This window comes from Musca autumnalis, unplaced genomic scaffold, assembly GCF_047663935.1.
Source record: "Musca autumnalis isolate F117 unplaced genomic scaffold, ASM4766393v1 scaffold_4, whole genome shotgun sequence".
NCBI lineage: Eukaryota > Metazoa > Arthropoda > Insecta > Diptera > Muscidae > Musca > Musca autumnalis.
In genome coordinates, this window is record NW_027411977.1 from 51,838,717 (window position 1) to 51,866,365 (window position 27,649).

General features: G+C 37.5%; 1 protein-coding gene across 1 annotated transcript in view; it reads right to left on the reverse strand.

Moving 5' to 3' along the window:
* The window catches only part of Obp73a (Odorant-binding protein 73a), a 65,724-nt gene that overhangs the window by 29,808 nt on the left and 8,267 nt on the right, over positions 1-27,649 (reverse strand). Inside the window, exon 3 of the mRNA XM_073985079.1 lies at positions 19,860-20,170. Coding sequence (XP_073841180.1) covers positions 19,860-20,170 — 311 coding nt within the window. The remainder of the gene's footprint in view (positions 1-19,859; positions 20,171-27,649) is intronic.

Genomic DNA, 27,649 nt, shown 5'->3' on the forward strand with positions numbered 1-27,649 from the left:
CTCTTCTTCTACTCGAGTGACAGACGTAAACAAATAAAACAAAATGGTAAGTTATTTCAAACTACACATTTTAAAATTCCACAAAAAATTTAAAATTTAACTTCTTGTGTCTTAGAAATTCCTCATTGTATCGCTGGTTTTGGTGGCAACCACCGCCGTTATGGCTGATGTTTCTCATTTGGGTTATGGTTATGAGGGTAATAATTTAGCCTCCACGACAATGTTTGAAAACTATGCTCCAGAAGAAATTTCTTCTGGTGGTTATCTACCACCAGTCGCCGCCTCGGTACCAGTTGAAACATATGCTCCTCAGGAAGCAAGTCTCAGTAATGACTATATTCCACCAGCTGCCTCTGCCCCTGCACCAGTGGAATATTATGCTCCCCCAGCTGTTTCCACCAATGCTTATATTCCACCAGCTGCCTCTGCACCAGCTCAAGTAGAATATAATGCTGCCCCATCAGTTTCATTTGCTGATGTTTCGGCTGGTACAGATTTTGGAGATGATGGTTATCGTTATAGGACCGTTCGTCGTCGCATCTATCGTCACCGTGTCTAAAATCATGTTTTTGTTGTTATACCTACATAAATGTTAAGCATTTTAGAATAATTTAGAAATAATTAAATAAAAATTAAGTAAAATAATTTTAAATAGTTTTAAAATGGTATTGAAATGGTATTGTTGATATTGGGAGTTTTGGTCAGATAATAGGGTGGGAATAAAATGATTTTTATACTCTCCACCATAGTATGCAGGGTATATTAAGTTTGTTTTTCCGTTTGTAACGCACTGATTCGATATAGCCATGTCCGTCTGTTGTAATCACTCTAGCGTCCACAATAATTGAGCTAGAATGCTACATTTTGTCAAGCTCGAAGGTGGGCCATATCGGCCTACGTTTTGGTACGGTATACAGTGATCAACATTCGTTTAAGCGCAAGACAAATTTTTGTGTACATTTGTATATAATCAGGAAATGTCGCCAACAAAAAATGGATTTTTCTCGTTAGATCCAGCAAAATTTTACAATCGCTCAAGAAAAGGGTATTGTGGATTGGTGAATAAAAACGCTCGCGGTGTTTTAAACGACGTTTATAAGATCGTCACAGATGACGAATCTTGGATCAACGCTTAGGAGCCCGAAACAAAACAGGAATCGAACGTTTAAATGTTCGAAAGCGAAACTTGTTCATGTAAGAAGCACTTAGAAGCAAATAGTCGCCTGTTTCTTCGGCAAAACTGACCGTGTGGCGACTATACGGGTTGGGCAACGTAGGACGGTTTATTCTGAGTGGTACACCACAATTTGTTTGCCTGTAGTCTCCTGAAAAATTCGAAAAACGAAGACGAGAAGGCGAAGCATTCTGCATCATGACAATGCGAGATCTCACAAATCAAGCATCAAACCAGCGCCTGTTTGACAGGACAAAACGTGGAATTGATAGGTTATCCGCAGTACAGCACTGACTGGGATCGAATGTCTTCATTTGATTCTAGTATATCAAGAAAAAAAGGCGTGATCAACGATTTTCGTCACCAGAAGATGCGGTAAAAGCGTTCAAAAGCAGACAGACAGAACTATCTGTAATTTGATGTTTTAGGCTCCCTCCCAGTGATCACAAAACATGTCCACCAAAAATTGGACTTCTATAACCGTGTAGCGGTAGCGAAATTCCTTGTTCATCATGATATTTAACATTGCATGCTAGGAAATGACCAGAGGGGTACATCGCTAGTCGAGTAAATTGATAGCTCCACATTATGCACTGTGAAAGAAGAGGCTTCTACGAGGATAGAAGGAGTCTGCCCAGAGCTCCGAAATACTCGCTCGAATTCTAATCGCGAGTGAAATTCGAGCGAGTTCGAGCGGGAGTACTCTCGCGAATAGAAAAAGTAAATCGAGTATACTCTATTTTTACTCGTCACTCGCGAAGCATATTTCAGACTTGCTCGTTTTTATTCGCGAGTGAAAAGTGCTTGCGAGTACGAGTACTTGAAGAGTACGAGTTTTGCAAGAAAAAACAAGTGGGAGTGAAAATGCTCGAAATAGAGTACGAGTTTACTGAAAGAGTAAAATCGAGTATAATCGAATAGGAAACATTTATTTATTTTTTGAACGTTTGTGGTGGTCGGAGGTCCGGAGGAGGTTGTTCCGAAGTTCGGAGAAGGATGGTCGGAGGTCCAGAGGAGGTTGTACCTAAGTTCGGAGGAGGATGGTCGAAGGTCCAGAGGGATTGTTCCGAAGTTCGGAGGAGGGTGGTCGGAGGTTTAGAGGAAGGTGTTCGGAGTTCCGACCACCCTCCTCCGAACATCGAAACAACCTACTCCGACCACCCACCTCCGAACAACCTCCTCTGGACCTCCGACCACCCTCTCCGAACTTCGGAACAACCTCCGACCACCCACCTCCGAACTTCGAAACAACCTCCTCTAGACCTTCGACCACCCACCTCCGAACTTCGGAACAACCTACTCTGGACCTACGACCACCCACCTCCGAACTTCGGAACAACCTCCGCCCAACCTCCTCCGAACTTCGGAACAACCTCCTCAGACCTCCGACCAACTTCCTCTGAACTTCGGAACAACCTCCTCCGGACCTCCGACCACCCTCCTCCGAACTTCGGAACAACCTCCGACAACCGATCTCCGAACTTAGGAACAACCTCCTCTGAAACTCCGAACAACTAGCTCTTTTCATATTCAGTCCACAGGAACATCAAAACCTGTTCACTACTACGCACGCAAAAACAAACAGCAAAAATATATTTTTTCACTCGATTTTACTCTTCGAGCAAACTCGTACTCTATTTCAAGTATTTTCACTCGCACTCTTATTTTTAAACCAAGAGTACTTCGAGTACTCCCACTCGCGAGTACATTACACTCGCGAGTAAAAACGAGCAAATCGGAGCTCTGAGTCTGCCACAGTTCGTCAGACGTGCCCATTGTTGGACCCGGTCTGATAAATTACATGTTGTGGCAACCCGTCATTTCACTTGGCTCAGATCACCATCTGACTCCGTCTCCATTAAAATACCACCCGACTTCATACTCAGTACTTTTTCTGAAGCATGGAACGCTGATTGGTTTGAGAATTTACCAATCACCGCTTCAGAGAGCTGTCCATTCCCTCAGATGTTCGGACAGCTACGAGAATTTTCCGGGACATCATCAAAGCGTATCCCGTGTTAGATCCGAGACAGTGGTCATGTTATTTTAAGCGGCAATTTATAGAGCAACTCGAGAGTAAAAGATCGAAGAGAAGAGTGCTACAGAGTTACCACCACAATTTACGATAGGCGATGTTGCAGATGTTCTCCGAAACGTGAAATAATCGAAAGCATTGGACCCACACGGAATTGACAATTTAAAAGTGTTATAAAAATTTACCCAGCAAAATGTTCGATGCCAAAGATGCCATTTGGCATGGCATGTCATCTTTTTAGCATCTTCATCGATGAATTTTATATGAGCGTGGACGCCAAAAGATGCTATTCATTTTTGGATCCAAAGCATGTAATTTACACCAATGGTTTGACATTTCATTTTCACCAATGCTTTGGCATGTCGTTTCCACCAATGGTTTGGCATGTCATTTTCACAAACCCTTGACAATGACATTATCATTACGACGAGAGTTTTAACAACGTTGGTTGTGATTTCGAGTCTCCGACTAAATCAAGCCTATTGTAAAGAATTAATCTTATATGTTTAGAAAAATGTGTATAAAAAACACAAAATTCATCTCTATTGGATCGATGGAATGGGTTCAAATGCTGATGAAAAGATCGGATCTTTCACGACTTCCTTCGCATGGGTTCAAATGCTGATGAAACTATCAGATCTTTTACGACTTCCTTTGCATGGGTTCAAATGCTAATGGAAAGATCGAACCAATGCATAAGATGCAATGAAATCACGTCATCGCATAGAACCCCTTTCTTCAAATTTTGCTGGGTATCGTTAGCCACCCATATTGTACCCGAAGGGTGGTCCCGCTACTGAAGTCAATCAGAGGCGAGTCGTACATGCCGATCCCCGTCATGTCGCCAGTAATAAAGATTCTAGAGGCACAACTCCTCCTCATGGGAAGAAGCTGTTTCCCATCAGCATGCATCAATGATGCCAAGCTGTTCGAGGGCTTAGAGAAGACTTCCCCGCAGGCGTGATTGATTCAATTCAAGTGATTCAATTTCGAGACGGCCTATCGGGTCATATCATCAATGACATATGTAATATGTTAAATATCTGCATATCTGATTTAGCGCAGGTCTTCCATCTGAGGGCAATATCCACCGCTAAATCCTCTGTCATATGTTCACCACATGGACGGCTGAAATGAGGCTCCCATTACACAGAGGTCCCACTTGTATGGAAAAGAGTGCCAAAATAGCTCTAATTGAGCTACCGCTTCCAAATTTAAAACCTAGGTTTATAACAAGCCAAAAAAATAGAAAACCATTTTTAGTGGATGTAGGTCCATATTTGGTTATAGCTCCCATAGAAAGGTACCGCACGATTTGTGGTATTTTGACGATTTTGGCCAAATTAACCAACTGATTTGGATGTTATTTTGCATTTTGAGTTCTGAGTGAATAAACTACCACCTTGCAAAAAATATTCAATATAGGTCCACGTTTAGGTATAGCCGCCATATAAATGCACCCTCAGATTTTCGGTATTTTGACAATTTTAGCGAAATTTTCCAACTGATTTGGCTGTAATTTGGCATTTTGAGTTATGAGTGAACCAAATACCTCCATGCAAAAAATGGTCAATATCGGTCTACGTTTAGGTATAGCCCCCATATAAACGTACCTCCCGATTTTCGAAATTTTGACGATTTTACCTACATTTTCCGACCGATTTGGCTGTAATTTTGCATTTTGAGTTCTGAGTGAGCAAACTACGTCGTTGCCAAAAATGTTCAGTATAGGTCCAAGTTTAGGTATAGCTCCCATATAAACGTACCTCAAGATTTTCGGAATTTTGACGATTTTACGGGTGTGGTGTAAGAGGAAAAACTTAGCGGGTGGCAGATGGGGGCAGCTGGACTTTTTTTAATTGTAAACCAGACACTTTCCCCTGCATTCTAAAAAAATTCGAGACTGACAAATGCTCACAACATTTGTAAAACTTAACATAAATTAATAGTAATTATATTAAAAATAACAGAAAAAGTCATTTATTAAGAAATTATTTTTAATGAATTTAGAAAACGAATTATGAATTTGTTTTTTCGTAAAAACATTGCCAATGCCATCACCTATAATTTTCATTTTGAAAATTGCACATTTACCTCTCCAATTTTTTATAATTTTACTCATAACCTACGAATGCTTTGCGGATGTATTTTTCGTTTTCAAGGCCTCACACACAAATCACAACTACTTCGACTTAACTTGGCGTATAACCGCTGTAAATTTACAAAAATAAGGCTGGATGTTAAAATTTTGATATGTTTAGAGAATATTTATTTCAATCGCAATTAAAATTTGTCGCCATCAATTTTTCGATTTTTGTCCACGGGCGGAACCACTGTGCAATATAGCGCTACCACCCGATTTCAGGTATTTTGAAGCTTTTATCTACATTTTCGGGTCTAATTGGCTGTACTTTGGTATTTGGGGTTCCCAATGGTCAGAAACCTTCTGCGCCAAAAATTGTGGTCTTAGGTCCAGGTTTCGGTATAGCTCTCATATTACGATACCTCCAATTTAAGGTATTTTGAAGATTTTATCAACATTTTCGGCCCGAATTGGTTGTAATTTGCCATTTGGAGTTCTCAATGATCAAAAACCTTCTGCGCCAAAAATTGTGGTCTTAGGTCCAGGTTTCGGTATAGCCCTCATATTACGGTACCTCCCTATTTCAGTTATTTGAGGTTTTTATCTACATTTTCGATTCGAATTGATTGTAATTTGCTATTTGGAGTTCTTAGTGGTCTAAAAACGTCTCCGACTGGTATCGTGGACAGGAATGGAAACAAATTAATCCATTTGAGGTCAGAATATTTCATAGAACTTTACATTTTTATTTATTTTTCATATTATACATATGTAGCATCATACATACATATATCAAAAATATACAAATGTAAAAAAATACACTCATAAGTAGATCCCAAAACAAAAATGTCTAAATCTTTAACGAAAAAAAACCAAAACAAACAATTAAAACATAAAAAAAATAAGAAACTGAGAATACAGAAACGACCAGAGGTATCGTCAGTATTTTTAACGTCGCACACGGAAATGCAAATATATGCAGCTGGAACCAAATTTTGACACTATTTCAAACATTCTTCAGCAAATTTGGGGAGTAGCGAAGGATGGCGAAGTTAGTAAAACTCTATTTCAATTTTTGGAAAAAAAAATCACAAAAAAGTATTATAAAAAATTTGATTTCCAGCGAACATGTGTACACATTTTTATGTAAAAGTAGTTAGAAAGCCACCGTGGTGCAATGGTATGCACACATAAGGTCGTGGGTTCGATTCCCCGGCCAAGCAACATCAAAACACTTTTCAACGGTGGCAAAATACCCCTCAGTAATGTTGGCGACATTTCCTGAGTATTTCAGCCATGTAAAACTTTTCTGCAAAAGTGGTGTCGTAAGACACGCCGTTCGGACTCGGCGATAAACAGTAGGTCCCATATCATTGAGCTAATGTGAATCGGGGTGCACTCGTTGATATGAGAGAAGTCTCCCTTGTCCCTTATGGGATGTTTGTGGAACAATTATATTATATATATATATATATATATATATATATATATATATATATATATATATATATATCCATTTCGAAAAAAATAATTTTATCCTTTCAATTTTGAGTTACTTGCCTTGTAAGAAGTCACAACCTTACTGTTTTTAAAGTTTTTAAGAGATCATACGTAAATGCCAACTTCTTCTGTTTTGTTTTGTTAAATACCGTTATAAATTACAAAACAGTGCCGGAATATTAAAATATAATATGTTTAGAGAAAGTTTGCTGAATTGTCGCAGAGATTTGCTAATATCGATTTTTCGATTTTTGTCGCAGGTTGGGACCAGTGTGTATTGATTCTGACAGCAAACTATCACAAAATATTGCGTGTAACGTTCCATAGCATGTGTAACTCGTCTGCATACAGCTATTTGCGACAATATCAACTAAAATGACTGGTGAGCACTACAGTTATCAAAAGATCAAGTTCGAAAATGGGCTATATCGGTTCAGGTTTTCTTATAGACTCCATATGATGGTAACGGTGTGATTTTCGGTATTTTGAAGTTTTTAACTATATTTTCTGACCAAATTATCTGTATTTTGACATTTTGGGTTCCCAGTAGTCAAAAATATTTCACCAACAAACATAGTGGACATATGTATGTATGTAGTTCCAGCTTTTGATATTGTACCCATATAATGGCATCGCCAATTTTTGTATTTTATGGTTTTATGGTATATTTCCTGACCAATTTAATTATTCCATTTTAACTTTGCATATATCATGGTGGAGGGTATAAAATGTTCGGCCTGGTCGAACTTAAAACGTTTTTACCTTTTAGGCATATTATTGTTATTAATTTTAAATTGACCCACTTTATAATCTTAATCTTACCCCCATTTCTATTGTTAGCAATTTGACAAAATATCGTTTTGTTTAATTTCCCCAATAGTCTTCAAGACACGCTCTCAAACTCAAACAAGCGATCGTCTTAATCATTGATGTGTCTGTCGTTCGTTTCATGTTCAATGTCTTTAACACTCTATTAGTAAAAATTTGCATATTATGATAATTTATGATTTCGAACCAAATCTTATTCAAAGAGGAAATAATTAAAACTCTTCATGTTGCCATAAATAAAAGCCGGTAGTTGCAACTATGTTATCACTCAGTAGCAGATGGTCGACTATGAGATTGATTGGAAATGGTTTTAATTTTAAAAAATATTCAGATGTGAGAATCGATTTAATAGATATAGAAAAACATTTCTTTCAAATCATTGTCAATATACATGGGTAGTCATTTATACAAAACAACAATTTTACGTCTTAGTCGCGGTTTTGAATTTACCATACTGAAAAGGCTTCGTAGTTTCAAACAAAGATTTTGGTATCAACTATTGTTGAATTATTAAGAGCCCATAGTAGATTCAGAAACTTCTAGCAAAGCTGTAATGATCAGTAGTTAGTTCAAAATGCACACTGTACATCGGTAAGCAGACTGTGCACCGCATTCATACGTTTGCTATACAAAACTGGTTGATAGGCTTGTTGATCTAAAATCTCCTATGTCTATACATGATTTCTCTTGTAGGGGGTGGTCTTATTCACTCTATGGTGATTAGAATGTATCCATCTCGTTGTAACACCCGTGCAAGTACTGCAACGAGATTTAATGGTGGATATGCGCATTAGGGCGACCAAAAAAATATTTTTTTTAAAAGTCCTATCCCCCTATATTGTTTGCATTTTATCCAAAAACCTTATATATTAAATTTTATGGCGATCGGGTTATATAAGAGTTTTGGATCAAATGGAAAAAAGTTAAGGGTAAGCCTTTCAATATGTTATTTCTTCTTTATTGTCTCACCCTAATGTACATATTCCTCGCGCGGTAAAACATGTTTAACAAATGGCATTAGCCAGATGCCAAGATCGCACAATCATTCGCATACCTAACAATCACAATGCCATTATGAGGGGGAATACAGGAAAAAAGTCCAGATTAGCCAGTTCCGGAGATATCAGCCCATTGTAACTTCCTTTTTATACCCTCCACCATAGGATGGGGGTATATTAAGTTTGTCACTACGTTTGTAACTACTCGAAATAATCATTGTAGACCCCACAAAGTATATACAGCTGTGTTCAAAATAATAGGAGTGCCCATACACAAGATGAAATGGCCCAAAAAACATGTTTTAACATCTCCATTTTCGCAATTCTGCATTTGTTTAACATTGTTGACATCCCAACTGTTAATTCATTAATAGAAATGTGGCAATATGTTTTAAATTATTTACTGTTTACACCCACATTATAAATCGTATTAAAATTTTTTGTTCAAAAAAATAGGAGTGTGGAAGAAAAAGGAGAATAAAAATATTTTTATTTCAGTTTAGGACCAGAATTGACAATATTTTAGTTGTTAGTAGTAAATTTAATAGATTTGAAGGCTGTTTGAAAACAAAAACGGCTTTTGGATGTGGCCACAATCAGGATATTGTCCTTGCAGCTATTTTCCTATAATTTGAGCATTTATTGGGAAATCGATGGACTTTATAAACAAAACCTTTGTTGATTAGAGTTGTTTAACACTCTAGCTGTTACCTCGAACAATATATAATGATTGGTTCCCCATAAATTTGTGTATTTTGATCCTTGAGCCAAGCTTTAGCCAGTTTCCATTAGACTTTTATGTAAGGACTAGCCAAAAAAGCGTATCTATAAGGAATTAATTCCTCGACCAAATAATGTTTTAAGGCCCTTAGCATCTTAACTAGACGCAAACAATTATTTTGTTTATATTTGAAAAATTGGATGATTGGCAGATATGGGCCATTTTTCTACACGCTTTGTTAAAAAGCTAATTTTAAGGAAATACATCTGAAGTTGCCCTGCGAATATGTTTATTAGGTTTTGCATCGTGTAAAACACACTTTTCTATGAGAACTAATCTAAATTAAGTTTTTTTTAATGAAAAACGTGAATTTATGTAGAAAAATATAGTACCGTGTATACCAAAGCCGGATTATCACAAAGTGGTGTAAAACTAATTTCAACCGTTCACGCTTTAAAATATTTTTGGAATAGAAGTGAAATTGATTGTTTACATAAAGCTAACATTCTGAGGACCTCATAATTTCATTTGTTCGAGGAATAAATGACTTATAAATGCGCTGCCTTTCATAAAGGATTAATGGAAACTGGCTGAAATTTGGTTCATGGTTCAAAATACACCAATTTATGGGAAACCAATCATTATGTTTTGTTTGAGGTAACAGTCAGAGTGTTAAACAACTCTAATCAATAAAGGTTTTGTTTATAAAATCTACTGAATTCCCCAATAAGAGCTTAATTTATTGGAAAAGTCGCCACAAGGACAATAGCCTGTTTTTGGATACTACCAAAGGACTTTTGTTTTCAAAAAAAATTCAAATATATTGTATTTAGTACTATCAACTAAAATATTTACAGTTTTGGTCGTAAATTCAACTAAAAATATTTTTATTGTCCTTTTTCTTCCACACTCCTATTTTTTTGAACAACAAATTTTAAGACGATTTATAATGTTGGTGTAAACAGTAAATAATTTAATACAAATTGTCACATTTCTGTTAATGAAATAACAGTTGGAATGCCAACAATGTTAACCAAAAACAAAATAAGCCAAAATGGAGAAGTTTAACCATGTGTTTTTGGACTATTCCCTTTTGTGTATGGGCACTCCTATTATTTTGAACGCAACTGTATATTCTTGATCATAGCCATGTCCGTCCGTCTGTCCGTCTGTGGAAATCACTCTAGCGTCCGAACGAATTGACGTAGGTTGATGCAATTTTGGGAAAATATGTTATATTTACGTAGGACTTTTGGTATTGAAAGCGGGCTATGTAGGTCCATGCTTTCGTTTATCCCCCATACAAAATGACGCGTGACGCGTCGTCGTTTTAAGGAATTTTTAAGATATTTGGCCCATTTGACAACAGAATTGGTTGTAATTTGGTATATAGTGTCTTCAGAGGCCAGAAAACATTCCTACCAAAGTTGGGTTATATAGGTCCAAGTTTTGGTATAGCCCCCACATTAGGCCCCTTATAAAGTACGCGTCATTTTAATATATTTTGAATGTATTAGACCCATTTATAAGAAACATTTCTACCATAAAGTGTTTATATAGGTCCACGTGTTGATATAGCCCCCATAATACAATATCTCCCGATTTTCGATATTTTGAACATTTTAGCCTCATTATCACACAGAGATGGCTGAAATTTGGTATTTAGTCTTCTTTAGGCGTATAAAACTTTCCCCCAGAAATTTGTAGGTATAGGTCCACGCCATCATATAGCCCCCATAGAACGGTATCTTCCGATTTTCGGTTTTTTGAAGTTTGTGGCCACATTAATCCACCGAAATGGCTGAAATTTGTGGTGGAGGGTATAAAAAGTTCGGCCCGACCGAACTTAACGCTTTTCTTACTTGTTCTAATTACGAGGCTGCGACTTCTTGTTCCTGAATTTCATGTACGACCGCGCCCACACATATAATTGATTTCGAAGGTTTCAAACTTGGCCAGAGGGAAGGTAGTCTGCTCGGTGTCCTAAACCAAGTGTGGAGTGCTTGTAAGTAACAAAAAAGGTTTTTGATAACAACAACAATGTCCTATTGCACGGGGATGGCGTGCAGCGCACAGTGTCACGACCGTGGCCAAAAATGGTAAAAACTAAATACTTCATTGAACAAATTTATTGATGGGGAGTGATAGAAAACATATTAATTAAGAAGAATCTGAATTTTGGTACTAATACGTGAAGTAGTTTTTGCTATATGAGGATTTAAATCCGACAATTTTAGTTAATACGTATTTTTGTGTTTTTTTTTCTAAAATTAATAAATTATATTATGCGTTAATATTTAAAATTTAAAAGTAACGGTCGCTGCAAAAATGTTTCCTAAGTTCTCCTGGGATGTAATAAACTTGGCTATACTTTTGTTTGCATGTAAATATTAATCATATGGTGTTTACATTTACCCAAACATTTATTACTAAGTTTATTAATTTTCTGAAGCAAATTTTAAATTGAGTGGAGTGGGAAAAAAATTGTATAAAAGTGTATATCGATATTTTTTGCTGTATGAGTAGTAAAAAGTGAGTACTTCAAATATATAAAGGTCCCAGCTGCAGAGGTTTGCAGACGAATGTGTCATTTCTCTTTTTCAGCGACCACCTCACTGAGAGGATACTCCCTTTTTTAACAAATCGTTTTGCGGTGTTGGCTATTGCGCGAAAACGAATAAACCGATCATCATATATTTTTGTGGGCTTATTAGGTACCTAATAATCTTGCTTTCAAACGAGAGAATTAACAAAAAAAAAACAATTTTTAAAAAAATTGTTTGCAGCGAATATCAGAATTCGAATTTTTACAAAAAATTGACCGTTTTTTGACCACTAATCGGTCAAAAAAAATTTTTAAAGGAAATTTCTCATATTTAAGGACAAGAGTTTGATATATTCAATATGCTCACAAACAATATGAAGACTAAACACCAAATTTCAGTCATATCGGGTGGATATTGAGGCCAAAACACTCAAAATACCGAAAATGAGGAGGCACGGTTCTATGGGGGCTATAGGAAGACGAGGACCTATTCCGACATATTTCTGGTGGAAGGTTATAAGTCCCCCAACGGAGACTTAATACCAATTTTCAGCCATTTCGGTGTGATAATCAGGCTAAAACCTCCAAAATACCGAAAATCGGGAGGTACCGTCCTATGGGGGCTATATGAAGGCGTGTACCTATGCAGACAAATTTCAAGGTGAAGGTATAATGCCCACTACGAAGACTAAATACCAAATTTCAGCAATTTCGGTGTAATAATGAGGCTAAAATCTTGTATGGGGGCTATATCAAAACGTGGACCAAAGCCCACAATTCTCTGTTGGAATGTTTGATACCTCTGCCGAAGGCTAATCACAAAATTTGAATACTATCGGTTGGTCATTGTGACTAAAAAATTCAAAATACCGAAAATCGGGAGGTACGGTTCTACGGGGGCTATATCAAAACGTGGACCGACCAACCCAATTTTTTGTCCTGAAGATTGCAAGTCAATAATAAGTACGTGTACCAAAATTAATGGACCTGCGACAACTCCTTCTATTTTTGGCCACAGTTGATATGAACTCGCGACATTGTGCAGCGCTGTTATCGTGCTGTGTTGCTTATGGAATCCATATTGATGATAGGCAACTGGATAGCTATTTCAGAAGCTAGGGAGGGGTAAATCTTCAAGAGTCTTTGCTACGGGCGACAAAGGCGAAATAGGTCTGTGCGATTCACCTATGCATCCTTCTCTGGTTCCAGTAACGGAACCACCCTGACCAATTCCAAGACATCGATCACGATGCGAGTAGCTAGTGAAAGGTTAATAACTTTGATAAGATACTCAACTCCCGGCTCATAAATATGTTTCCGAATTATTATGCAGGTTCCGAGAAATTTTTGAAGTCTTTGAAACGGCCGAGGTGATAGTGTCCCGCAACGTCCTTTCTGCTACGCGAGCGTCAAAAGGGATGGACAGTTCATTGAGCGGTGATTGTTGAAGTCTCTGAAACTAGGCCGATTAGCTTTCCCATGATGGGTGAAAGTGAGGCATTTAGAGGTGATGAAGCCGAGCGGTCTGCTGATGGAGACAAATATAGGAAAATAGTATAAACCAAGAGAAACGAGGAACAACAACACATAATAATCGTAACCCAGCAAAAATCCTTATTACTAACTTCCTTTCCCATCCATTATTTTAACAAGGGCATGTCACGCGAAATTACTGGTTAGATTCTGACTGCTTTTTCAGTGGTTACAAAATAACCAGACATTTCGCGTGACATGGCCTTGTTAAAATAATGGGTGAGAAAGGAGGTTTGTAATGAGGATTTTTGCTGGGAATGTATGCGGATAATTGTACGATCTTGGCATAAGGTCCGATCATGTCATCGACGATATAAATATTTTCTTCAGTCCAAACAGTTGTGACGCAAACATTAAAATGCGATAATCTCATAACGGGAAAATGGCGTATGGAACACTTAAGCATGACACCGACGATATGTGATAGGTTAAATGTCTACATACACACTGTACACCACTGGGACCGCTGAAATGAGGCTCCCACTGAACATATAGGTCAATGCACAGTGGTCACCCTTGCTAAAAAGTAGGTCTAATGGAGCTACTGCCTCGAAATTTAAGACATAGGTTTATAACGAGGCAAAAAGATAGAAAAACAAGGAAGAACGGCGTTAATTTGGGCCGGGCCGAATTTGTAATACCCTCCACCACGAGTTGTATTGAAGTGAAATGGAACAATTAGTTTCCTTTCGTTTATGAAAAAGACTAAATACCAAATTTCAGCACCTTCAAAATACCGAAAGTCGGGAGGTTTCGTTTAATGAGGGCTATATCACAAGTTCGATCTATACCGACAAATTTGTGGCGGAAAGTTTTTAGATTCAAAGAAGACTAAATGCCAAACTTCCGATATTTTGCTAGGATAATGTGGCTAAACCCTTCAAAATACCGAAAATCAAGAGGTACCATAACCCCATGAAAGACTAAATAACAAATTTCAGTCATTTCGGTGGGATATTGATGTAACAATCCTCAGAATTACGAAAATCGGGATGTAACGTTCTATATGGGCATTATGAAGGCGTGGACCTATACCTAAAATTTTCAGGTGGAAAGTATTGCACCCCCAACGAAGATTAAGTACAAAATTTCAGCCATTTCGGTGTGTTAATGAAGCTAAAACCTTCAAAATACAAAAAATGGGTGGTACTGTTCTATGGGGGCTCAATGAAGGCGTGGACCTACACCAACAAATTTCATATGGAAAGTTTTATACCCCAAATGAAGACTAAATACCAAATTTCAGCCATTTCGGAGACCACAATCTTCAAAATACCGAAAATCGGTGGGGTACCGTTCTATGGGGGCTTTATGAAGGCGTGGATCCTTACCGACAAATTTCATATGAAAACGTTTATACCCCAAATGAAGACCAAGTACCAAATTTCAACCATTTCGGTGGAATATTGAGTCCCCAACCTTAAAAATACCGTAAATCGGGAGGTACTGTTCTATGGGGGCTATATGTAGACGTAGGCCTATACCGACAAAATTCTGGGAAACATTTGTATACCCAGTGCTCTTGAATCAAATTTAAATGGAAGGTGCTTACACCTGGGAAGTTTTTGCGGATTCTGAAACTACAATGTTCATAGATGAGAAAAATCAGAAAACAAAATAATTGCAGGAGCGCTTTTTAAATTTAGGGGTTGTTTAGGTTTTCACTATTTTGAAGAAACTGTTGTAGCTATGAAAATTCTCTACAAGATTGACCTTTACGGTATTTTCGTAGGATTTACCATTTTCAAGATATTGAAGTTCAAATTGGGAAAATGCACCTACTGTATCGCCCCTTATAAAAAAAATGTCATGAAGGGCGCGCCTTAACTAACTTTTAATGAAAACCGCTTATACAGGGGAAGTTTTTGTGAATTCTGAAACAGCAATGTTCATAGATGAGAAAAATCCAAATCCAAAAATCGTTGTAGGGATTTTTAAATAAATCGCGGCCAAAATTCACATATTTAGGTGTTTTTTAGGTTTTCCCGATTTTGCTCGGAAACCGCAAGTCCAATCGAAATGGACCTAAAGAAAATGTTGTAGCTGTGAAAATTCTCTACAGGATTGACGTTTATGATTTGTTCTCAGGCTGTACCATTTTTGAGATAGAGAAGCTCAATTTACATTTTTAGGTTTTTTTGTTTGGGTTTCGCGATTTTGCTTGAATACGGCAAGTCTTATCGGCATGAGACCTGAGAAAGTCTTATAGCTGTGAAAATTCTCTACAAGTCTGGCTTATGTAATTCCTAGGTTGTACCATTTTTTTTATATATAAGTTTATGTTGGGAAATTGCAGTCATGACATTGTTTTATAAGGAGACGATACAGAATTGATTTTGAATTGTCCCAATTTCAACTTCTATATCTCAAAAGTTGTACAACCTACGAAAATATCATTAAGGTCAATCTTGTAGAGAATTTTGATAGCTGCAACATTTTCTTTATTTCCATTTTGATAGGACTTGCGGTTTCCACGCAAAATCGCAAAAACCTAAACAACCCCTAAAAATGTGAACTTGAATCGCGAGTTATTTAAAAAGCGCTCCGGCGATTATTTTTTTGTTTTTTGATTTTTCTCATCTATGAACATTGCAGTTTCAGAATCCGCAAAAACTTCCCAGGTGTAAGCACCTTCCATTTAAATTTGATTCAAGAGCACCGTGGCAATGAAGACTAAGTACCAAATTTCAGACATTTCGGTGTGATAATGAATCCAAACCTTTCAAAATACTGAAAATTGGGTGGTACCGTTATATGGGACCTATACCAAACCGTGGACCTATCTTCACCATTTTTGGTGCAGAAGTTTTTTGATCTCTTGAAACTCCAAGTGCCAAATTGGAGCCAATTTGGGAGGAAAATGTAGCTAAAATCCTCAAAATACCTTAAACCTTACCGTTATATGGGGGCTATACCAAAACGTGGACCTATCTTGACAATTTTTAGTGGAGAAGTTTCTAGTCCATTAAGAACCTTAAATGTCAAATTTCAGCTAGTTCGGTAAAAAATGTAAATAAAATCCTCAAAATACCTTAAATCGGGTGGTACCGTTATATAGGGGCTATACCAAAAACTGGACCTATATAGCCCATCTTCGAACTTGACCTGCCTATGGTAAAAGGTACTCGGTTGCAAAATTTTAGCATCCCAGCTCCGTTATTGCGGACGCTAGAGTGATTACAACAGACGGACAGTCGAAAATGGCTATATCGTCTTAGAATTTTAACCTGATCAGGAATATATATACTTTATAGGGTCGCAAATGATTAGTTCGATGTGTTACAAACAGAAAAGCAAACTTAATATACTCCCCATACTTCGTGGATGTAGGTCCACATTTGGTTATAGCCCCCATATAAAGGTACCGCCCGATTTTTGGTATTTTGACGAATTTATGCAAATTTTCCAACCGGTTCGATTGAACTTTTGCATTTTGAGTTCTACTTGAAAAAAGTACCTCCTTACAAAAAAATGTTCCATATGGGTCATATAAACGTACCTCCCGATTTTCGGAATTTTACAGGCGTGATATAAGGGGAATAATTTTGGCGGGTGACTGATGAGGGCAGCTGAAATTTTTGTCATCGTAAACTAGAGACATTGAGACTCCGAAATACTAACAACTGTTAACAATGCCTGTTTATGTATTTCGAAAAGAAAATGTGTGCGCACGAAACACACCCAAACTTTTAGTTTTGGAAATATTATTTCCTTTATGTATTTCGAAAAGAAAATGTGTGCGCACGAAACACACCCAAACTTTTAGTTTTGGAAATATTATTTCCTTGGCTTTTGCTTCAAAACAAAAACACACTAAAATTTGGTAGTATTTCCTCATTAATTTTCTCATCGACATACATAAACAGGCCCTAAAACTCAACATATATGAATAATTATATAAAAAAATACCAGAACAAGTAAAAAAGTGTCAGTCGGCTTTGCCGACAGAGGTGTACCCTCAACCAATATGAATTGAAACTTTCATCCACGGACAGATAGAATATATTTAGAGTCTCTTCAGAATTTTGTGGCCCTTTTTCAATATTTGAACTTGCCGACAAAAATGAGGATTAGGAGGACCGGTCCTTAGGGAGGGAGGACCGGTCCTTAGGGAGGACCGATATGGGACATTTTAGAAGTTAAACTAAATTTTGACAAAATATTAGGAGATCCAAAGTTTGGACCAAATTGGTTGCACCATTCAAGTGATATCGTCCTAAAATTTTAGTGAAATTTTTTAAATATTGGGGAGAAGTACCGGAAGTTGGGGACCGGTATTGCGCCATGAAACTAAGTTGGGATAAAATATGACGAAGACCAAATGTTGCACCAAATCGGCAGAACAGTTCGAGAGCCACATATGGTAATATAGGGCTTTTTACACCTTTTGGGATGTTTTCCCAAGAAATATGGACCTGCCCCTGAAAAAAACTTTTACCATCGTAATGGAGGTAGCGAATGCAAATCGCCTCAACAAAAATCAAAGCAGGTCTTAAAGTGAACTTATCCGAAATTTTGTGTGGGAGCTACCCAAAGGAGTGGACAAATATAGTCCATATTCGAACCTGATCTATATCTGGTAGATATATTAGGATGTGCAGAGTATGGATTACATCAGTCACTCCCTTCGAGAGTTATCGTGCGCATATTTTTTCCGAAGATTTTTGAATTTTTGTGAGGGAGGTACCTGAAGGAGTGGACCGACATGGTTTATCTTCGAACTTAAACTATGTTACGAAAGCCAAATTTTTGAATTCACAGATCCGTTCGAGATTTATCTTGCGCTCCAACCACTACACACGGTGTCATAGCGGTTTTTTGCACCTTTCAGGCTATTTTCTCAGGAAGTATGGACTTGCCCCTTATGAGACTTGTACCGTCGTATGGGGGACAGCAAATACAAGTTGTTACAACAAAAATCAAAGCGATTCGAGAGCAGGTCCTAAACTGAACTTTTCCGACATTTTGTGTGGAAGGTACCCGAAGGAGTGGACCGATTGAGTCCATATTTAAACTTCATCTAAGTCTGGTAGAACTTTCACGATGTACAAAGTGTGGGCCAAATCGGTTACTCCCTTCAAGAGTTATCGTACGCACGAATTTTCCGAACATTTTCAACTTTTGTGGGGGAGCTACCGGAAGGAGTGGACCGATATAACCCATCTTCGAACTTAAACTAAGTTTGGGCAAAATATTACGAAAGCCAAATTTCTAACCGAATCGGTTGCTCCGTTCGAGAGTTATCGTGCGCACCAGGCAGCCAGACAGACGGACGGACATGGCTAAATCAACTCCAAATTGTCTGACACACATTTCGTCCAAACATGCTTGAGGTCTAAAACCATTATTTCGATGAGGCACATTTTGCCCGTATGAGAGTGTATATACCCTCGTTAGCATAAATGCTGAGGGTATAAAAATACATTCACAAAGAATTTATTTTTAGGGAATTTAGAAAACGAATTATGGATATTTTTTTTTCGTGATTGGTTAAGTCTGGACTATTCCCCCATTGGCTTAACTTCATCATTGCACTCTATTATAGAGAGCAATGTTTAGAAAATGCACTGACAGCATGCAAAATTTACTGTTTTGTTTGTTTTTGTAAATTGACAAAAATACTGGATATTAAAAATTTGATGTGTTTAGAGAATATTCATTTCATTCCCAATAACATTTGTAGCCATAACTTGTTTTTTTTTTTTTTTTTGTTTTGTTTATTGTTGAAGATTCAATCTCATTTTCGATTGCTTGAGTGGAGTATTCCCCCATTGGCTCAACTTCATTTATTACCCTCTATTACAGAGAGTAATGTTTTTCAAAACGAACTGACAGTGTTGCAAAATTTTACTGATCGCTACCAATATCATGATTTCATCCCGGCGAAGGGAATTATCAATTGGCTTCTCAGTTTTTGAAATGATGCCTTTTTAGTGAAAAACCGAACTCTTTAAGTGTCTAGTATTCCCAAATGAATGAGAATCACACTCACTTTTCGGCTTTTCCAAAAAAACACCAAAATCAAAATATTCTGCAACATGTCAGCACGTATCAACTAAGAATTCGTCGAATTCTGTGAGTTGAAAATAACATCACCACAGTTGCCTGTGAGGTTGTTATTGGAATGGAGCTTTGTTAAAAACAAAATTCCAATAACAACCTCACAGGCAACTGTGGTGATGTTATTTTCAACTCACAGAATTCGACGAATTCTTAGTTGATACATGCTGACATGTTGCAGAATATTTTGATTTTGGTGTTTCTTTGGAAAAGCCGAAAAAAGAGTGTGATTCTCATTCATTTGGGAATACTAGACACTTAAAGAGTTCGGTTTGTATTTTGATAAATACTAGCATTATTAGGAAATAGTCCAAATAAAATTACTTCATTATATAAACGTTTAACATTTAAAATGTATAAGAAAACAACCATTCATACTTACCCCAGCTATTCTTTTATCTTCAAATGGCACCAATGTGGGATGATAAATACCATTTGTCAGATCATCAACCCGTGATATCCCATCCACTAAACGAGCCATTCGTCTACGTGGTGTATCTTCTTCCGGAAAATATTCATATTGATTCTGGTTATGATCTTGGAAGTGAGTGGCATCTTCTGTCTTGGTATTTTCTTGCCATGGATCCATTTGTGCAGAATTCTCTGTTGTTTCCATATATTCTACAGTGTCATCGTGTAGATTGATTGGAGGTTGAAACTTGGCCACTTCATGTCTGAGTATTGAAAATGCCTCTATACGAAAGATGATAAAGTTAATTATTTGAATTACATATTATTTAATGTAAGAATGCAATTAATATAAAAAACAGATAATTATATATAATTGTTCCACAAACATCCCATTTTTCAACAAATTTCATAATTTAAAATCTTTTAGAATTTAAAGCATTCTACATTGCATTATTTTTTATACCCTCAGCATTTATACTAACGAGGGTATATACATATCATACCGGCAAAATGTGCCTCATCAAAATAATGGTTTTAAACCCAAATTATGTTTGACGAAATCCGTTTCAGACAATTTGGAGTTGATTTAGCTATGTCCGTCCGTATGTCTGTCTGTCTGGCTGGCTGGAGCGCACGATACCTCTCAAACGGAATAACCGATTCGGTCCAAAATTTGGCTTACGTAACATTTTGTCGAAACTTAGTTTAATTTCGAAGATATATCGGTCTTTCCGGTACCTCCCCCACAAAAGTTCGTAAATGTTCGGAAAATTTGTGCGCACGATGACTCTTGAAGGGAGTAACCGATTTAGTCCATACTTTTCACATCGTGAAATTTCTACCAGACTTAGATGAGGTTACAGTATGGACTCAATCGGTACACTCCTTCGGGTGCCCCCCACACAAAATTTCGGAAAAAGTTCAGTTTAGGACCTGCTCTCGAATCGATTTGATTTTTGTTGCAAACAAATTGTACTCACAGCCCTTATACGACTGTACAAGTTTCATCAGGGGCAGGTCCATACTTCCTGACAAAATAGCCTAAAAGTTGCAAAAAATCCCTATGACACCGTGTGTAGATGTTGGAGAGCAAGATAACTCTCGAACGGATCTGTCGATTCGGCCCAAAATTTGGCCTTCGTAATATTTTCAGGATATGGAAAGATCATTTTTGAAAACTGTTGGTATCCAATAGCAGCGAAGACGCAAAGATACCACAGACCCAATCACAGAAGATGGTATTGAATGTATACCGCCCAGCCAAGATGAGGTAAAGACAGCAATAAATCGGTTGAAGAATAATAAGGTAGCAGGAGGGGCTTACCGGCCGAGCTGTTTAAAACCGGAGGCGACACGCTGATAAGGTGTATTCATCAGCTAGTTAGCACCATTTGGCAAGAAGAACGAGTACCCGACGATTGGAACCTGAGTATCCTGTGCCCCGTCCACAAGAAAGGAGATAAGACTGTATGTTCTAACTATAGGGGCATAAGGCTACTCCCGAACGACTAAAGCCTATGGTCAACGAGATAATTGGACCATACCAATGCGGCTTTAGACCTGGCAAGTCCACCATTGACCAGATATTTACCCTACGGCAAATCCTGGAGAAGACTGAAGAGATGCAGACCTTTTTGTTGATTATAAAGTAGTCTTCGACAGCCCGCTACTTTCAAGATCTTCAGTTAAAATAGGAAAGAACCTCTCCGAAGAGTTTTGTACCAAAAGAGATTTCAGACAAGGAGACAGCCTTTCGTGTGATATTTTCAACATCCTGCTAGAAAAGATTATACGAGAGACAAACGTCAAAAGAAGTGGCACAATATACACCAATAGCCACATGTTACTTGCTTATGCTGGTGATAAAGACATCATGGGATGATCAGTAAAGGAAGTAACTGATACATTTATGAAGGTCGAAGGAGAATCTGCTAAAGTTGGTCTGGCGATAAACGGTGAGAAGACCAAGTTGATGGTGTCGACACGCAATGCGTCCATTGAGCTCGGACCAACTGTGGAAGTTGGTTCCTATAATTTTGAGGTAGGAAAAGACTTCGTCTACTTCGGCACCTCCGTAAACACAACAAACAACATCAGTTGTGAAATGAAAAGAAGAATTGTATTGGCCAACAGATGCTACTTTGGTTTAAGTAAGCAGTTTAAAAACAAAGACACATCTCGTCAAACAAAAATATCGCTGTACAAAACACTGATACTACCCGTGCTGATGTATGGCTCCAAAGCCTGGGTACTTGCGCAAGCAGACATGGCAGTTCTTGGCGTTTTTGAGAGAAAAATTCTTCGAAAGATCTACGGGCCAATCTGCGTTGACGGTGAATATCGACGTCGAATGAACCACGAGCTGTATCTGCTATACAACGACAACAATATAGTTAAACGTATCGAGATGCAGCGATTGCAATGGCTAGGCCATATCATAAGAATGGGCGAAGATGAACCCGCTAAAAAGGCGTATAAAGACGATCCGCTTGGCGGTGCACACAGAATTGACAGGCCAAGGAATAGATGGCGGAAACAAGTTGATGAGGAGATGAAAAGGCGCTGTATTCCAGAGTGCGAAGCAACAAATAGAGAGAATTAGAGATCTTTTCTTAGTTCGGCCTATGGAACAAATGTTATGTAATAGGCCAGCTAAGTAAGTAAGTAATATTTTCCCCAAACATAATTTAAGTTCGATGACTAGCCATAGCGATCCACTCCTTCAGGTAGGTACCCCACAAAAGTTCAAAAATGTTTGGAAAAATTGTGAGCACGATAACAATTGCAGGGTGTGACCGATTTGGTCCATACTTTACACATTCTAATATATCTACCACATATACATCAGGTTCGAATATGGACTATATTTGTCCACTCCTTTGTGTGGGAGGTACACAAAATTTCGGATAAGTTCAATTTAAGACCTTCTCTCGAATCACTTTGATTTTTGTTGAAGCAACTTGCATTCGATGCCTTAATTACGATGGTGAAAGTTTCTCAGAGGAAGGTCCGTACAGCCCGATAGTTGTAGAAACCCCCCATGGCACCATATGTAGTGGCTGGCGAACACGAAACCCTCGAACTGATCAACGGATTTGGTCTAAAATTTGTCCTCCGTCATATTTTGTCTAAACTTAGTTTCAGTTCGAAGATGGGCAATACCGGTCCACAACTTCCGGTATTTTCCCCCAATGTTTAAAAAATGTCACTAAAATTGTGTCCACAATATCTCTTAACGGGGCAACCAATTTGGTCCAAACTTTGGATCTCCTAATATTTTGTCCAAATTTAGTTTAAATTCTAAAATGGCACATATCGGTCCTTTCCTTAGGGTACCTCTGTCACAAAAGTTCAACATTTGTGTTTAAGAGCAGTTTAGAGTCTGCTCGAAGAAAAACGATCTAAGAATGCCAAATTTCATGACTTTTTAACAATGAAATCACGCCAGTCTGGACCGGGTCTAAGTAATTGTTGCTGGAAATGTTATGAATTGGTATTTTAAAGTACGCCTGAAACTATGCTTTTAATTTTATTCTTATAACTGCTCGACATTAGAGTACGTTTACACTAGCGTTTATTGTCATAATAATGACTCATTATGTTGTTTTCATGCATTTACGTCAAACCAAATCAAGAAAGCACCTCCATCATGATAGTAAAAGTTAGCATTACCGTACTCTAAAATAAAACAAGTAAGAGAGGGCTATAGTCGGACGGGCCGACCATGTGATACCTTATACCACTTGCCCTGAGCATTAGTTTTACACGGAATTTATTTTACATTATTGCGACACGTTATACTTTGCTTTAAAATTTGTATTAAGAATGAAACTAAAAGAATTTTAAAATAGCATTAGATGACTTTTACCGCTATGCTGACGAAGATATACCTCAGCCTCTGACCAAAAAAAAGAAATAAAATATATTGTTTTGTATCACGAGATTGCTTCAAATAGATCCTAGACGAGTCCTCACACTGCACTTTTCCCAAATTTTGTGTGCGAGGTACCCGCAGGTCAGGACCGATATAATCCATTTTCGAACCCTACGTATGTCTAGAAGAAATAATATGTTGTGCAAAGTTGGGACCAAATCGATTGATTCCTTCAAGAGTTATCGGTCGCACCCTTTTACAGAAAATTTGTGAGCTTTTGGGTCGGAAGAAGGAATGTGTCCATATGGCCCGTTTTCGAACTTAAACTAATATCAAGAAAAATATTACGAACTTCAAAATTTGATTGCACCAGCCAGACCATTATTTCGATTAGACACATATTTGGTCGTATCAAAGTGTATAAACCATCGTTAGCCTAAAGGCTGAGGTATAAAACGACTAATATTTCGGGGTATTACATTGCTTTTTACCAAAGGTGGTAAAAAAAACTTCAGACCCAATACAGAATTGTAATTTGCATTAATTAAAACAAGTAAAAAAGTATCAGTCGGCCTGTATAAATGAAAACATTTTTTTCATTTTTTTAAATTTTGGGCGCTAGAACCGTCAAAAATGTTGATTAGGATTAGAGATCAAAAGTTTTTAGGAGGAGATATTAAAAGGAATGGATCTACATTGAGCATTATGGAAGTGGATCTCCAGCCACTACATATGGCGCCATGGTGGGTTTTTACACCCTTCGGGCTGTTTGATCAAGAAGTATGGACTTGACCCTGAAAAAACTTTTACCATCGTAATTGAGGCAGCATATGCAAGTTGCTTCAACAAAAATCAAAGTGATTCGATAGCAGGTCTTAATGTGAACTTATCTGAAACAAGTAAAAAAGTATCAGTCGGCTTCGCCGACAGAGATAAACCCTCAGCCTGTGTATATTGAAACAATTTTTTTCAAAAAAAGTATGTATTTAGGGGTTTTTCAAAAAATTTGTTTAGGATTAAAGATCAGAAGTTTTGCGGAGGAGATACTAAAAGGAATGGATCGACATTGACCATTATGGAAGTAGATCTCCAGCCACTACATATGGTACCATAGCGGATTTTTACACCCTTTGGGCTGTTTGCTCAAGATATATGGACTTGCCCCTAAAAAAACTGTTGACGTCGTAATTGAGGCAGCGAATGCAAGTTGCTTAAACAAAAATCAAAGTGATTCGATGTCAGGTCTTAAAGTGAACTTATCCGAAATTTTGTGAGGGAGGTACCGGACGGAGTGTACAAAGATAGTCCATATTTGAATCTGATCTATATCTGGTAGATATATTAGGATGTGTAAAGTATGGACCAATTCGGCCTTTCCCTTCAAGAGTTACCGTACGAACAATTTATCCGAACATTTTTTAACTTTTGTGGGGGAGGTACCTGAAGCAGTAGACCGATATAGCTTATCTTCGAACTTAAACCATATTTGGACAAAATATTACTAAGGCCAAATGTTGGACCGAATCGGCAGATCCGTTCGAGAGTTATCTTGCGCTCCAACCACCTCACACGGTTTCATAGGGGTTTTTTGCAACTTTTATGCTATTTTCTCAGGAAGTGTGGACTTGCCCCTGATGAAACTTGTACCGTCGTATGAGGGGCAATGAATACAAGTTGCTAATACAAAAATCAAAGCGTTTCGAGAGATGGCCCTAAACTGAACTTTTCATAAATTTTGTGTGGGAGGTACCCGAAGGAGTGGACCGATTGAGTCCATATTGAATCCTTATCTAAGTCTGGTACACACTTTACGATGTGCAAAGTATGGACCAAATCGGTTACTCCCTTCAAGAGTTATCGTGCGCACAAATTGTCCGAGCATTTTCGAGCTTTTGTGGGGGAGGTACCGGAAGGAGTGGACCGATATAACCCATCTTCGAACTTAAACTAAGTTTGGGCAAAATATTACGAAAGCCAAAATTTGAACCGAATCGGTTCATTCGTTCGAGAGTTATCGTGCGCTCCAGCCAGCCAGACAGACAGACAGACGGACGGACATTGCTCAATCGACTCCAAATTGTCTGAAACACATTTCGTCCAAACGTACTTGGGGTCTAAAACCATTATTTCGATGAGGCACATTTTGCCTGTATGAAAGTGTATATGGTAAATTTCAAATTTCCTTTACAATTACATAGAAAAAAAATTAAAAACTTTTTTGGCGAGCACATCCGCCATGTTTGGTACATGGGTTACGAAAAAAATCGTGGTTTCAAATCTGTTCGCGTTCACAAAATTGGATGCTGCACTCAAAAGTTATATGCGGTTTTCCTCTCTTGTAAAGAAAAAATATTTAAAAATTCCTATTGTGCTGTAATAAGAACATGTATATATGAATCGTTAGCAGCATTTGATATCTATCCGTAGATGCTAAAACATTTGCTAAATTTATTTTCATTTTCGCGGAAAATCAAAAAATATTGAAGAAATCTTGGAATAAATTTTATTTATTCTAAATCAGAGGCCAAAAATCTCTAAAAAAAATAATTTAAAAATACGTACAGAATCTAGACAACGCGTAAAAAAATGTGAGACCAAAATTATAAAGATCGCGTTTATAACTTGCATATTACAGCAACAACAAAGAACGGAAACTTATTGTTGGAAATTATTTCAAAAATATATTTTTGGTTAAATACGAAAAATTTGAAAAATAAATGTTGGTAGTTATTCCATTATTTCGCTAAATTTCCATCCAAATCCTGAAGTATTTTGCTTAAACTTCTACGAAAAAAGTAATTAGTCATCGTGAAAGTATATTTGCTTTTTGCGATAAGCAATAGAAATAAGTAGTAGAGCGTAATATTGAAATTACAATCAAAGAAAAAACACAAAAGTTAAAAAGAGTGTCGCGAATCCGTTTAAATCAGTTGAGGTGCATGTGCTTTTCGGATACAGGGAGTCCATGTCTATCAATATGCATGGATTTTCCCATGTTTCATTCAGCGGCCAAAGTGTGCCATCAGTTGCATCTTACTATTCAAAAAACATTCAAGTGGGCAAAAATTGCGCGATGTGCATATGATTATAAGGTGCATCCGATTTCAATGTCCGCCTATTAAAAATACGTCAATATAAATGATTTTAGACAGATTCGTCAAGAACTGCGGATGTGCCACCACATCCTATTTTGGGATAAATAGGGATATTACTCCCGAATCTTTGTAATTTGTGACACCTCTTTTTGGCAAATATTATAATCGCGTATAAAGGATTACATTTATGTAAAAATAATCAAAGAAAAGCGCGGTTCAATTCGCGGAATTGTCAAAATATATTTTTGCAGAATTTCCTACTTTCAAGGTATATATATCCGGCGTTTTAGTGGATGGATTCGAACGCGAAAGGTCTTATTAGATCCGCCACGTAAAAAAACTAAAATCACGCGGGGTTCAGGGGTACCTGTACGACAGTTGTAAATTTTAAAGCCAAAAAATAGGTTTTTTCAGAAAATTTACGCACCAAATTTTGGCCTTTGGGCTCCTATTACTAGGAAGCTGTAGGGAGCACACTCATGAGATATACATCGAACGACGTGGAATCGCGAGTTCTACAATCCTGTAACTATTTTGAAAATATTATCCAGTTGCACCATATAATTATAAGAAAAATTCGAAAAACACTGAAATCAAAACTTCAAAATGTCAGCATCGATTTTAGTGGGATGTAGTGTATATATCGAAAAGTCATGCACTAGAACCATGTTTCCCAAGGGGTATTCTTTAGTTCTTTCTTTGAGCACAGGTTTGAATTTTGCGTGGTTTGGCCAGAAATCAAGAAAGAACACAAAAAAACTTGATTACTTCAACACATTTTTCCCATTTTTT